The following is a 13,435-nucleotide window of genomic DNA, read 5'->3' as shown; positions in this document are numbered from 1 at the left end:
TTTCTCTCTGTAATGCACTTTGTTTCCACTTCTTTATTTGTTTACTTGCGTACATTGAGAACAGTTTTTTTTTAAAAATTACCACTACCAATAGTGGTAATTCTGCCTCGCCCGCAGAAAAAGGAATCTCAAAGTTGTATGTGAGGTGACAATAGATCGGAAATCTGTTAGCTACCCATTAACCAACCATAAAATCTCAAACCTTCTCAGTAGGAGGGATTTCAAGCCTGATTGGCAAGGACTTTTTAATTTAAAATTTAGACATTCAGTACAGTAATTGACCCTTTTGGCCTACGAGCCCGTGCTGAACAAATATCCCCAATTAACCAACAACCCCTATACGTTTTGAAGGGTGAGAGGAAACGCAGCCACAGGGAGAACGTGCAGCTAGCGCGGGATTCGAACCTGGGTCGCTGGCACTGTAAACGGCTCTGATAACTGTGCAGCCCTTATTTTCCAATCACTTCCACCCTTTGTGCGGTTTACAATGAGCAGCCTTATTTTCACTGAGAGGAGGCCAAAAGGGCAAACACAGAAAACATTGTCTGATCAATCCTTCCAGGGCTTGGGCGATGGCATGAGCAGGGTCCGATCCCAGGAGATGAAGGCAATCACGAGTGGCGCCCGTTCTATTCCAGTGCTGGACCTCTCCAAGGATGCGGACCCTGAGGACAAGGAGGAGGCCATGGAACCGATCGATGATTGGGAGGCAGAGGTCGGCGATGAATTCAGTCTCTTTTATGACAGCTACTCCATGGATGGAAGAGCAGACTCGGACAAATCGAGTAAGGTGAGCCCAGGCACTGCTCTCTCCATCTCTCCCTTCCCTCTATTATTCCTCCTCTTTTTTTTTATCTATCTCTCTCACCTTCACTCTGTTTCCCAGCCTTTCTCTCTCCCTTCCATTCTCATTCTCTCTCCCCTCCCCCATTCCTGCCTCAATTTATCCCCCCCCCCCACTCTCCATCCCTTTCCCTGGTGTCTTTCTGCCTCTTCCCTTGCTCTATCCCTCCTTATTCATCCCCTCCTAACTTTCCCGCTCCCTTTTTTTCCCCTCTTATACATCACTTCCTCTTTATTCTCCCTCTGCAACCCCCTCTCTCTCTCTCTATACCTTTCTCTCTGTGGGAGGGAATGGGGACTTACACAGGATCCTCACTGATCATGATCAGGGCCAGGAAGTTGGAGGGCCGCTTGTCATCTTGGCTCCCAGCATACAGTATCACCCACTATCTGCACCCCCTGAGATTGTTTCCTCTTCTAGACGGAGGGTGACGTTGACCGACTGACTGACGTGGAGGACGAAGAGGAGGAATTGGAAGGCTCTGGAAATCTCTCCGACAGGGTATGTTTGTGCACAAGAACATATAAACTCGAGAAATAGGAGCAGGAGCCCTTTTGAGCCTTCTCCATCATTCAGTATCATGGCTAATCCGGCTGTGGACTCAGCCAACCTGTTCCCCTATCTTTTAAAAATCTCTGTGTCTTAAATAGATTGAATGAGGCAGCCTCAATTGTTTCTTTGGCAGATAATTCTACATATTCATGACTCTCTGGGAGAAACAGTTTCTCCTCAGCTCTGTCTTAAATCTACTCCCCTGAATCTTTAAAAATTTATTTTCAACACCAATTCTGGCCAATTAAACCCATGCCGCCCCATTACACCCAAATGACCTAAAACACCCCCCCCCCCCCCCCCCCCCGGTACATTTTGGAAGCTGCGTACCTCTCTCGCCATTTGAACCCGTGCTGCCCAGTTACACACCCATGACCCCAGACGCTTTGAAGGGTGGGAAGAAACCAGAGCCCCGGAGGAAACCCATGCAGACACGGGGAAAATGTATAAACTTACAGGAAGCACCAGATTCGAACCCTGGTCACTGGCGCTGTAACAGCATGTGCCAACCATGCAGCCCAAGTCTCTCCTGCAGTAAAGCCAGATTTCTCAATCCCTTTCTGAGCCAACGATGTACCAATTTCTGTCGAATCCCCTCAGCATCTGGACGTCCACACCCACTGGGGAAGAGAATTCCAATGATTCATGATCCCCTGTGTGGGGATATTTCCCCTCATCTCAATGGCTGGCCCGTTAAAATGGGTCCCTATTCCTTGTTCAATTGTTCTGTCTTGGAGCAGTGTCACAGTACCTCATCTCTGGGCACTCTCACCTTATCAGCTCGCTATTTTCACCCTCTTTTATCTTTTTAAAAATTTTAATGTTAAATTAGATGTGTCCTTCGATCGCACTGCTTTCTCCGTCCATACCACCTGCTCCATCCACACTCTGCTCCGTCCATTTGCTCTGTCTGCACTGCCTGCTCCATTCCCACTGACCACACTGCCCACTCTGTCCCCACTGACCACACTACCAACTCCATCCCCACTGCCCACTCTGTCCCCACTGACCACACTGTCCATTCTGTCCACACTGACCACACTACCCACTCCATCCCCACTGACCACACTGCTCACTCTGTCCCCACTGACCACACTGTCCATCCCCACTGCCCACTCTGTCCGTCCCCACTGCCCACTCTGTCCGTCCCCACTGCCCACTCTGTCCGTCCCCACTGCCCACTCTGTCCGTCCCCACTGCCCACTCTGTCCGTCCCCACTGCCCACTCTGTCCGTCCCCACTGCCCACTCTGTCCGTCCCCACTGCCCACTCTGTCCGTCCCCACTGCCCACTCTGTCCGTCCCCACTGCCCACTCTGTCCGTCCCCACTGCCCACTGTCCGTCCCCACTGCCCACTCTGTCCGTCCCCACTGCCCACTCTGTCCGTCCCCACTGCCCACTCTGTCCGTCCCCACTGCCCACTCTGTCCGTCCCCACTGCCCACTCTGTCCGTCCCCACTGCCCACTCTGTCCGTCCCCACTGCCCACTCTGTCCGTCCCCACTGCCCACTCTGTCCGTCCCCACTGCCCACTCTGTCCGTCCCCACTGCCCACTCTGTCCGTCCCCACTGCCCACTCTGTCCGTCCCCACTGCCCACTCTGTCCGTCCCCACTGCCCACTCTGTCCGTCCCCACTGCCCACTCTGTCCGTCCCCACTGCCCACTCTGTCCGTCCCCACTGCCCACTCTGTCTGTCCCCACTGCCCACTCTGTCTGTCCCCACTGCCCACTCTGTCCCCACTGCCCACTCTGTCCCCACTGCCCACTCTGTCCCCACTGCCCACTCTGTCCCCACTGCCCACTCTGTCCCCACTGCCCACTCTGTCCCCACTGCCCACTCTGTCCCCACTGCCCACTCTGTCCCCACTGCCCACTCTGTCCCCACTGCCCACTCTGTCCCCACTGCCCACTCTGTCCCCACTGCCCACTCTGTCCCCACTGCCCACTCTGTCCCCACTGCCCACTCTGTCCCCACTGCCCACTCTGTCCCCACTGCCCACTCTGTCCCCACTGCCCACTCTGTCCCCACTGCCCACTCTGTCCCCACTGCCCACTCTGTCCCCACTGCCCACTCTGTCCCCACTGCCCACTCTGTCCCCACTGCCCACACTGCCTACTGAATCCCCACTGCCCACTCTGTCTCCACTGACAACACTGCCCACTCTGTCCCCACTGACCACACTGCTTGCTCTGTCCCCACTGCCCACTCCATCCCCACTGCCCACTCCATCCCCACTGCCCACTCCATCCCCACTGCCCACTCCATCCCCACTGCCCACTCCATCCCCACTGCCCACTCCATCCCCACTGCCCACTCCATCCTCACTCTGTCCCCACTGACCACACTGCCCGCTCTGTCCCCACTGACCACACTAGTCACTCCATCCCCACTGCCCACTCTGTCCCCACTGACCACACTGCCCACTTTGTCCCCACTGACCACACTGCCCACTTTGTCCCCACTGACCACACTGCCCGCTTTGTCCCCACTGACCACACTGCCCGCTTTGTCCCCACTGACCACACTGCCCGCTTTGTCCCCACTGACCACACTGCCCGCTTTGTCCCCACTGACCACACTGCCCGCTTTGTCCCCACTGACCACACTGCCCGCTTTGTCCTCACTGACCACACTACCCACCCCATCCCCACTGACCACACTGCTCATTCCATCCCCACTGACCACACTGCTCATTCCATCCCCACTGACCACACTGCCCACTCTGTTCCCACTGTCCACTCCGTCCCCACTGACCACACTGCCCACTCCATCCCCACTGACCCAACTGCCCACTCCATCCTCACTGCCCACTCTGTCCCCGCTGACCACACTATCCCACTGACCACACTGCCCAATCCATCCCCACTGCCCACTCTGTCCCCACTGACCACACTGCCCAATCCATCCCCACTGCCCACTCTGTCCACTCTGTCCCCACTGACCACATTGCCCACTCCGTCCCCACTGACCCAACTGCCCACTGCATCCTCACTGCCCACTCTGTCCCCGCTGACCACACTATCCCCACTGACCACACTGCCCAATCCATCCCCACTTCCCACTCTGTCCCCACTGACCACACGGCCCAATCCATCCCCACTGCCCACTCTGTCCCCACTGACCACACTATCCCCACTGACCACACTATCCCCACTGACCACACTATCCCCACTGACCACACTCGCCACTCCATCCCCACTGACCACTTTGTCCCCACTGACCACTTTGTCCCCACTGACCACACTGCCCACTTTGTCCCCACTGACCACACTGCCCACTTTGTCCCCACTGACCACACTGCCCACTTTGTCCCCACTGACCACACTGCCCACTTTGTCCCCACTGACCACACTGCCCACTTTGTCCCCACTGACCACACTGCCCACTTTGTCCCCACTGACCACACTGCCCACTTTGTCCCCACTGACCACACTGCCCACTTTGTCCCCACTGACCACACTGCCCACTTTGTCCCCACTGACCACACTGCCCACTTTGTCCCCACTGACCACACTGCCCACTTTGTCCCCACTGACCACACTGCCCACTTTGTCCCCACTGACCACACTGCCCACTTTGTCCCCACTGACCACACTGCCCACTTTGTCCCCACTGACCACACTGCCCACTTTGTCCCCACTGACCACACTGCCCACTTTGTCCCCACTGACCACACTGCCCACTTTGTCCCCACTGACCACACTGCCCACTTTGTCCCCACTGCCCACTTTGTCCCCACTGACCACACTGCCCACTTTGTCCCCACTGACCACACTGCCCAGTTTGTCCCCAATGACCACACTGCCCAGTTTGTCCCCAATGACCACACTGCCCAGTTTGTCCCCACTGACCACACTGCCCACTTTGTCCCCACTGACCACACTGCCCACTTTGTCCCCACTGACCACACTGCCCTCTTTGTCCTCAATGACCACACTACCCACCCCATCCCCACTGACCACACTGCCCACCCCGACCCCACTGTCCACACTGTCCCCACTGACCACACTGCCCACTCCGTCCCCACTGACCCCACTGCCCACTCCATCCTCACTGCCCACTCTGTCCCTGCTGACCACACTATCCCCGCTGACCACACTGCCCAATCCATCCCCACTGCCCACTCTGTCCCCACTGACCACACTGCCCAATCCATCCCCACTGCCCACTCTGTCCCCACTGACTGCACTATCCCCACTGACCCCACTGCCCACTTTGTCCCCACTGACCCCACTGCCCACTTTGTCCCCACTGACCCCACTGCCCACTTTGTCCCCACTGACCCCACTGCCCACTTTGTCCCCACTGACCCCACTGCCCACTTTGTCCCCACTGACCCCACTGCCCACTTTGTCCCCACTGACCCCACTGCCCACTTAGTCCCCACTGACCCCACTGCCCACTTAGTCCCCACTGACCCCACTGCCCACTTAGTCCCCACTGACCCCACTGCCCACTTTGTCCCCACTGACCCCACTGCCCACTTTGTCCCCACTGACCCCACTGCCCACTTTGTCCCCACTGACCCCACTGCCCACTTTGTCCCCACTGACCCCACTGCCCACTTTGTCCCCACTGACCCCACTGCCCACTTTGTCCCCACTGACCCCACTGCCCACTTTGTCCCCACTGACCCCACTGCCCACTATATCCCCACTGACCCCACTGCTCATTCCATGCCCACTCTGACCCCACTGCCCACTCTGACCCCACTGCCCACTCTGACCCCACTGCCCACTCTGACCCCACTGCCCACTCTGACCCCACTGCCCACTCTGACCCCACTGCCCACTCTGACCCCACTGCCCACTCTGACCCCACTGCCCACTCTGACCCCACTGCCCACTCTGACCCCACTGCCCACTCTGACCCCACTGCCCACTCTGACCCCACTGCCCACTCTGACCCCACTGCCCACTCTGACCCCACTGCCCACTCTGACCCCACTGCCCACTCTGACCCCACTGCCCACTCTGACCCCACTGCCCACTCTGACCCCACTGCCCACTCTGACCCCACTGCCCACTCTGACCCCACTGCCCACTCTGACCCCACTGCCCACCCTGACCCCACTGCCCACTCTGACCCCACTGCCCACCCTGACCCCACTGCCCACTCTGACCCCACTGCCCACTCTGACCCCACTGCCCACTCTGACCCCACTGCCCACCCTGACCCCACTGCCCACCCTGACCCCACTGCCCACCCTGACCCCACTGCCCACCCTGACCCCACTGCCCACCCTGACCCCACTGCCCACCCTGACCCCACTGCCCACCCTGACCCCACTGCCCACCCTGACCCCACTGCCCACCCTGACCCCACTGCCCACCCTGACCCCACTGCCCACCCTGACCCCACTGCCCACCCTGACCCCACTGCCCACCCTGACCCCACTGCCCACCCTGACCCCACTGCCCACCCTGACCCCACTGCCCACCCTGACCCCACTGCCCACCCTGACCCCACTGCCCACCCTGACCCCACTGCCCACCCTGACCCCACTGCCCACCCTGACCCCACTGCCCACCCTGACCCCACTGCCCACCCTGACCCCACTGCCCACCCTGACCCCACTGCCCACCCTGACCCCACTGCCCACCCTGACCCCACTGCCCACCCTGACCCCACTGCCCACCCTGACCCCACTGCCCACCCTGACCCCACTGCCCACCCTGACCCCACTGCCCACCCTGACCCCACTGCCCACCCTGACCCCACTGCCCACCCTGACCCCACTGCCCACCCTGACCCCACTGCCCACCCTGACCCCACTGCCCACCCTGACCCCACTGCCCACCCTGACCCCACTGCCCACCCTGACCCCACTGCCCACCCTGACCCCACTGCCCACCCTGACCCCACTGCCCACCCTGACCCCACTGCCCACCCTGACCCCACTGCCCACCCTGACCCCACTGCCCACCCTGACCCCACTGCCCACCCTGACCCCACTGCCCACCCTGACCCCACTGCCCACCCTGACCCCACTGCCCACCCTGACCCCACTGCCCACCCTGACCCCACTGCCCACCCTGACCCCACTGCCCACCCTGACCCCACTGCCCACCCTGACCCCACTGCCCACCCTGACCCCACTGCCCACCCTGACCCCACTGCCCACCCTGACCCCACTGCCCACCCTGACCCCACTGCCCACCCTGACCCCACTGCCCACCCTGACCCCACTGCCCACCCTGACCCCACTGCCCACCCTGACCCCACTGCCCACCCTGACCCCACTGCCCACCCTGACCCCACTGCCCACCCTGACCCCACTGCCCACCCTGACCCCACTGCCCACCCTGACCCCACTGCCCACCCTGACCCCACTGCCCACCCTGACCCCACTGCCCACCCTGACCCCACTGCCCACCCTGACCCCACTGCCCACCCTGACCCCACTGCCCACCCTGACCCCACTGCCCACCCTGACCCCACTGCCCACCCTGACCCCACTGCCCACCCTGACCCCACTGCCCACCCTGACCCCACTGCCCACCCTGACCCCACTGCCCACCCTGACCCCACTGCCCACCCTGACCCCACTGCCCACCCTGACCCCACTGCCCACCCTGACCCCACTGCCCACCCTGACCCCACTGCCCACCCTGACCCCACTGCCCACCCTGACCCCACTGCCCACCCTGACCCCACTGCCCACCCTGACCCCACTGCCCACCCTGACCCCACTGCCCACCCTGACCCCACTGCCCACCCTGACCCCACTGCCCACCCTGACCCCACTGCCCACCCTGACCCCACTGCCCACCCTGACCCCACTGCCCACCCTGACCCCACTGCCCACCCTGACCCCACTGCCCACCCTGACCCCACTGCCCACCCTGACCCCACTGCCCACCCTGACCCCACTGCCCACCCTGACCCCACTGCCCACCCTGACCCCACTGCCCACCCTGACCCCACTGCCCACCCTGACCCCACTGCCCACCCTGACCCCACTGCCCACCCTGACCCCACTGCCCACCCTGACCCCACTGCCCACCCTGACCCCACTGCCCACCCTGACCCCACTGCCCACCCTGACCCCACTGCCCACACTGCCTGATCCTACCCCACTGACCACACTGCCTGATCCTTCCCCACTGACCACACTGCCTGATCCATCCCCATTGCCCGCTCCGTCCCCGCCGACCACACTGCCCGCTCCGTCCCCGCCGACCACACTGCCCGCTCCGTCCCCGCCGACCACACTGCCCGCTCCGTCCCCGCCGACCACACTGCTCGCTCCATCCTCACTGACCACAATGCTCATTCCATCCCCACTGACCACACTGCCCACTCTGACCCCACTGCCCGCTCCGTCCCCTCTGACCCCACTGCCCGCTCCGTCCCCACTGACCCCAGTGCCCGCTCCGTCCCCACTGACCACACTGTTTGCTCCATCCCCATTGCCCACTCCGTCCCCACTGACCACACTGCCCGCTCCGTCCCCACTGATCACACTGCCAACTCCGACCACACTGTCCACTCTGTCGGCACTGACCACACTACCCACTCTGACCCCACTGCCCGCTCCGTCCCCTCTGACCCCACTGCCCGCTCCGTCCCCACTGACCCCAGTGCCTGCTCCGTCCCCACTGACCACACTGTTTGCTCCATCCCCATTGCCCACTCCGTCCCCACTGACCACACTGCCCGCTCCGTCCCCACTGACCACACTGCCAACTCCGACCACACTGTCCACTCTGTCGGCACTGACCACACTACCCACTCTGTCCCCACTGACCACATTGCCCACTCTGACCCCACTGCCCGCTCCGTCCCCACTGACCCCAGTGCCTGCTCCATCCCCACTGACCACACTGTTTGCTCCATCCCCATTGCCCACTCCGTCCCCACTGACCACACTGCCCGCTCCGTCCCCACTGACCACACTGCCAACTCCGACCACACTGTCCACTCTGTCGGCACTGACCACACTACCCACTCTGTCCCCACTGACCACATTGCCCACTCCAACCCCACTGACCCCACTGCTCACTCCATCCCCACTGCCCACTCTGTCCCCACTGACCACACTGCCTGCTCCATCCCCACTGACCACACTACCCACTCCATCCCCACTACCCACTCCATCCCCACTGCCCACTCCATCCCCACTGCCCACTCCATCCCCACCGACCACACTGCCCACTCTGTCCCCACCGGCCACACTGCCCACTCTGTCCCCACCGGCCACACTGCCCACTCTATCCCACTAACTACACCCTGCTCTGACAGCATTTTTCACACTGATCAGTACCTTGCCTCTGCAGAGCTCCACTTCCAGCTTCAAGAGGAAAGGCAAGAAGAAGTGGAAGAGTGAGAGCCCGTGGGTGAAGCCCAGCCGGAAACGCAGGCGGAAGGACCGTGTGAAGCCAGGGAAAGGAGGAGGTAGACACCTGCCCATCCAGTACCCTGCTGATATACCTGCTTCTCTAGCTCACATGACCTAAATAGAATCCTCCCATTGGCTGCCTTTATGACATGGCCCTCCCTTCCCCAGCAGATTGGCAGTCAAGTTATCCAATCAACATTTTGTTCCCCTTCCCCAGATAATTTAAAAAGCATGAAAAGCTTCACATGAGTTTGCTTAGTTTGTTAATTCCCCTGTGATTTGTTCCACTTCCCACCCCCACCCCCCCTCCCCCTCCCTCCCCAAGATAGGTACAGGAGGGTAATACCTTGAGATAATTGAGGCTCAAAGGATACAGCAAAAGATTAATGAGAATGATACCTGGATTGTTCGGCCTGAATATGAGAACCAGGATAAACTGATCTTTTCTCCCTGGAGCAAAGGAGGCTTGGAGGGGACCTCATTGAGGTTTATAAAATCATGAGGGGCCTGGATACATCATTGCCTTGTTGACCAGAGAAGGGAGTATATAAAACTAGAGGAGAAAGATTCAAAGGTGCAGCAGATGATCAAGAAGGCAAATGGAATGGTGGCCTCATTGTTCGAGGGATTGTTTAGAAGCAGGGAGGTTATGCTGTAACTGTACAGGGTACTGACGGGGCTGCATCTGGAGTACTGGGTGCAGTTCTGGACTCCTTAACCTGAGGAAGGATGTACTGACTTTGGAGGCAATGCACAGCAGGTTCACCAGTTCTAATCCAGAGATGAGGGAGTTCGTCTATGAGGAGAGATTGAGTCGTCTGGGACTGTAGTCACAGGATTTTAGAAGAATGAGAGGGGATCTTATAGAAATGTATAAAATTATGAAAAGCCCAGAGAAGATGGAGGTAGGTGAATTGTTTCCACTGGTGGGTGAGATGTGAACCAGGAGACATAGCTTCAAGATTCAGAGGAGTAGATTTAGGACGGAGATGAGGAGGAACTGCTTTCCCCAGAGGGTGATGAACTTGTGGAATTCGCTGCCCATTGAAGCAGTGGAGGTGACCTCAGTAAATATATTTGTCAAGGTTGGATAGATTTCTACATAGGGAAAAGGCAGGTCGGTGGAGATGAGCTGATCATCAGATCAGCCAGGATCTCATTGAATGGCCGACCTGGCTCGACGGGCAGGATGGCCGACTCCTGCTCCTATTTCCTATGTTCTAATGAGAGACACCTTTGCACTACAAAGGGTGGTGCGGGATATGGAACGAGCTAACATCGGAAGTGGTGGTAGCATGGGCAGATGGTTGATCAGCGTGGGCAAGATGGCTGAGAGGCCTGTTTCCGTGCGGTCGATGTCTATGATGATCTGTAAAACTAAGGGTCTGGGCAGGGTTCCAAAGCAGGAGGCACAGGTTGGTTTCAAGTAAAAACATAATGCTGGAGAAACTCCACTAGTCAAATTACGTGCAGGTACTTGCAACCTATGCGACTTGCGTTCAGCCGCACATACAACCTGAATTTAAAAAAAGATTACGGTGAAAATCGGGCCTCTCCATGGAAAATAACACACCTCGCCAGAGCTGGCCTTGGTGGCTGCCACGTCGAGATAGTTCACCGCCTTCTAACTCCTGGAGTCTGCAGGGTGCGCAGCAGCAGGAGAGAATAAGAAGGATTCAGGGAGAGTGCGAATGGAAGGAAATCCATCGTTTTGCTCTTCAGTATCACTGGCAGCTTCATCTTGTGGGATGCAGGGCAATCCGAACATAAATCCATTCCGAGATATGACCGGTCATCCAGAATGGAACCCAGACGTGTGTCGGGGAGGATCTGTAGCAAAGATAAAGATCCAAAGCCAGCATTTTGGAATTGAGCCCCTTCATTAAGACATTGGCTAATTAATTGGCAGGAGGTAAACAGGAAAATCCTTTGTCAAGATATGAGGAGAAAGAAGGGAGGCACCTGAATAAGGTGGGTGGGGGGAGGAAGGGGCAGGTGAGGAGTGCAGGCTAATGGTTAAGAGGTCATTGGTGTATATGGGTGGGAGAGCAGAATAGAAAACCTGAGAAGTGATGGGGGAACCTCTGAATGGTGAGGCAAAGGGATGGGGAGCTGAAGGAGACTGAGGGAAAGGGAAAGAGGAAGACTTGAGGGAGAGGATTAACGGAAACGTGAGATGTTGATGTCAATGTCGTTTGATTGAAGGGTGTCCAGAGGGAATGCTCAGTGTTCCTCCAGTTTGTAGCTAGCTTCAGTGCATGAAGCCATGGATAGACAGCTTGAGAATGGTGCGTGGAGTTGAAATGGATCGCCACCTGGAGGTCCCTGTTATTGCGGCAGACGGAGTGAAGGGGCTCAGTGAAGCGACCTCCCAGTCTGCGTCCAGTCTCTCGGATGTAAAGGAGACCACAGTGTGGGGGGGGGGCACCGGATGAAGTAGACGACCCCTGCAGATTCACAGGTGAAGTGTTGCTTCACTTTGGAAGGACTGTTTTGGGTCCCCGAATGGTGGTGAGGGAGGAGGTTTAGGCACATGTAGCATTTCCTGTGGTAACAGGGGTCCTTGGAAGGAGAAAAGGGATGAAACCCATTGCCTGAGGGAAAGAAGGCGGAACTCCTCATCACGTCTAGGTGGTGCAGTGGCCAGACATTCTGTCGGAAGCTGGGAATTGGCAGAAGAGTTATCTTTTAACAAGGCGACCTTCCATCATGAACCTCCTCTGATCTTTGTGGTTGGGATAATGGGTAACTAACAGCATGGCAGTGGGTGAGGGAGGCCAAAGTGCGGGTGCATGGGTTGTTGGGGGGTCTGAACACCTCATCATTCCAAGCTCCATGGCCAAGGTGGGCATGATGCCTGAGTATCTCCTGACCCCCTTGATCTGAAGATCGTGTCTTCCTCTTCAGCGATGAATTCAACGGGAGGAGGCAACCAGGCACAGAGCGAGTACACAGAGGTCCCTTTGGGCTCCTTGGATCTTCCCAATGACAGCAGCCTTTCTCCACAACCCACAGGTAGGGACTCTGTGTAAAGTCCCTCGCCCTCCTGTTGCCTTTGAGGGATGATGGGGAGAGGGTGGGTTGTCACCCTGAGCTTGCCTCAGAAGGCCAGTGCTCAGGATTGGTTATGTGCGGGTTACCCCAGGAGACTCAAGTAATTGAAGCCATCAGAAAATCGGGCATTAGAACACTTCATCTCAAAGCTGCCTTATAATCTGTAAACAAACTGCAATGTCAAGGGAAGAAAAAAATAACCCATACTGTCTTAGATAGAGTAAGATGCAGAACTTTCCCTCTCTTTCCTCTTATCCAGGCCTCTCCAGCAATCCTCCATCTCCTGCCTTCAGCTCCATATTCTCCCATACATTCCTTGACTACTCCATCTCTCCTCTCTCACTCTTCCAGTCCTTTCCTCCCTCCATCCCATCTCCTTTCTGTGCACTACCCCTACTCATTCCCTCCTTTCCTTCTGGCTCTTACTTTTTTGCAACCCACTTCTTTCCTTACTCATTAAGGTATCCGGCATCCATAGGGACTTACTGGTTGCTTGAGATCACACGGATTGGAGAACTGGCCACTAGGGACCGCCTATTTTAACCATCTGTAATTTTTACCCATTTATTATCTGCAAATTTTTTTTTCAAGCCGTTTACTTGAATTCCAGATAACAGGGATTTTACTATATTTATTTTACATG

At 57.9% G+C, this 13,435-nt stretch overlaps 1 protein-coding gene across 11 annotated transcripts in view; it reads left to right on the top strand.

Annotated features, from left to right (window-relative positions):
* The window catches only part of LOC138754775 (histone-lysine N-methyltransferase EHMT2-like), a 129,592-nt gene that overhangs the window by 49,806 nt on the left and 66,351 nt on the right, over positions 1–13,435 (top strand). For 9 of the 11 annotated variants that reach the window (XM_069919585.1, XM_069919586.1, XM_069919578.1 and 6 more), the window contains 4 exons: positions 563–790; positions 1,265–1,345; positions 9,677–9,794; positions 12,646–12,753. In XM_069919585.1, the coding sequence (XP_069775686.1) occupies positions 563–790; positions 1,265–1,345; positions 9,677–9,794; positions 12,646–12,753 (535 nt within the window). The remainder of the gene's footprint in view (positions 1–562; positions 791–1,264; positions 1,346–9,676; positions 9,795–12,645; positions 12,754–13,435) is intronic. The other 2 variants (XM_069919583.1, XM_069919582.1) reach the window with 1 other exon arrangement.

This window comes from Narcine bancroftii, chromosome 2 (assembly GCF_036971445.1).
Source record: "Narcine bancroftii isolate sNarBan1 chromosome 2, sNarBan1.hap1, whole genome shotgun sequence".
Classification (NCBI taxonomy): Eukaryota; Metazoa; Chordata; class Chondrichthyes; order Torpediniformes; family Narcinidae; genus Narcine; species Narcine bancroftii.
This window is presented reverse-complemented; position numbering and strand designations above follow the sequence as displayed.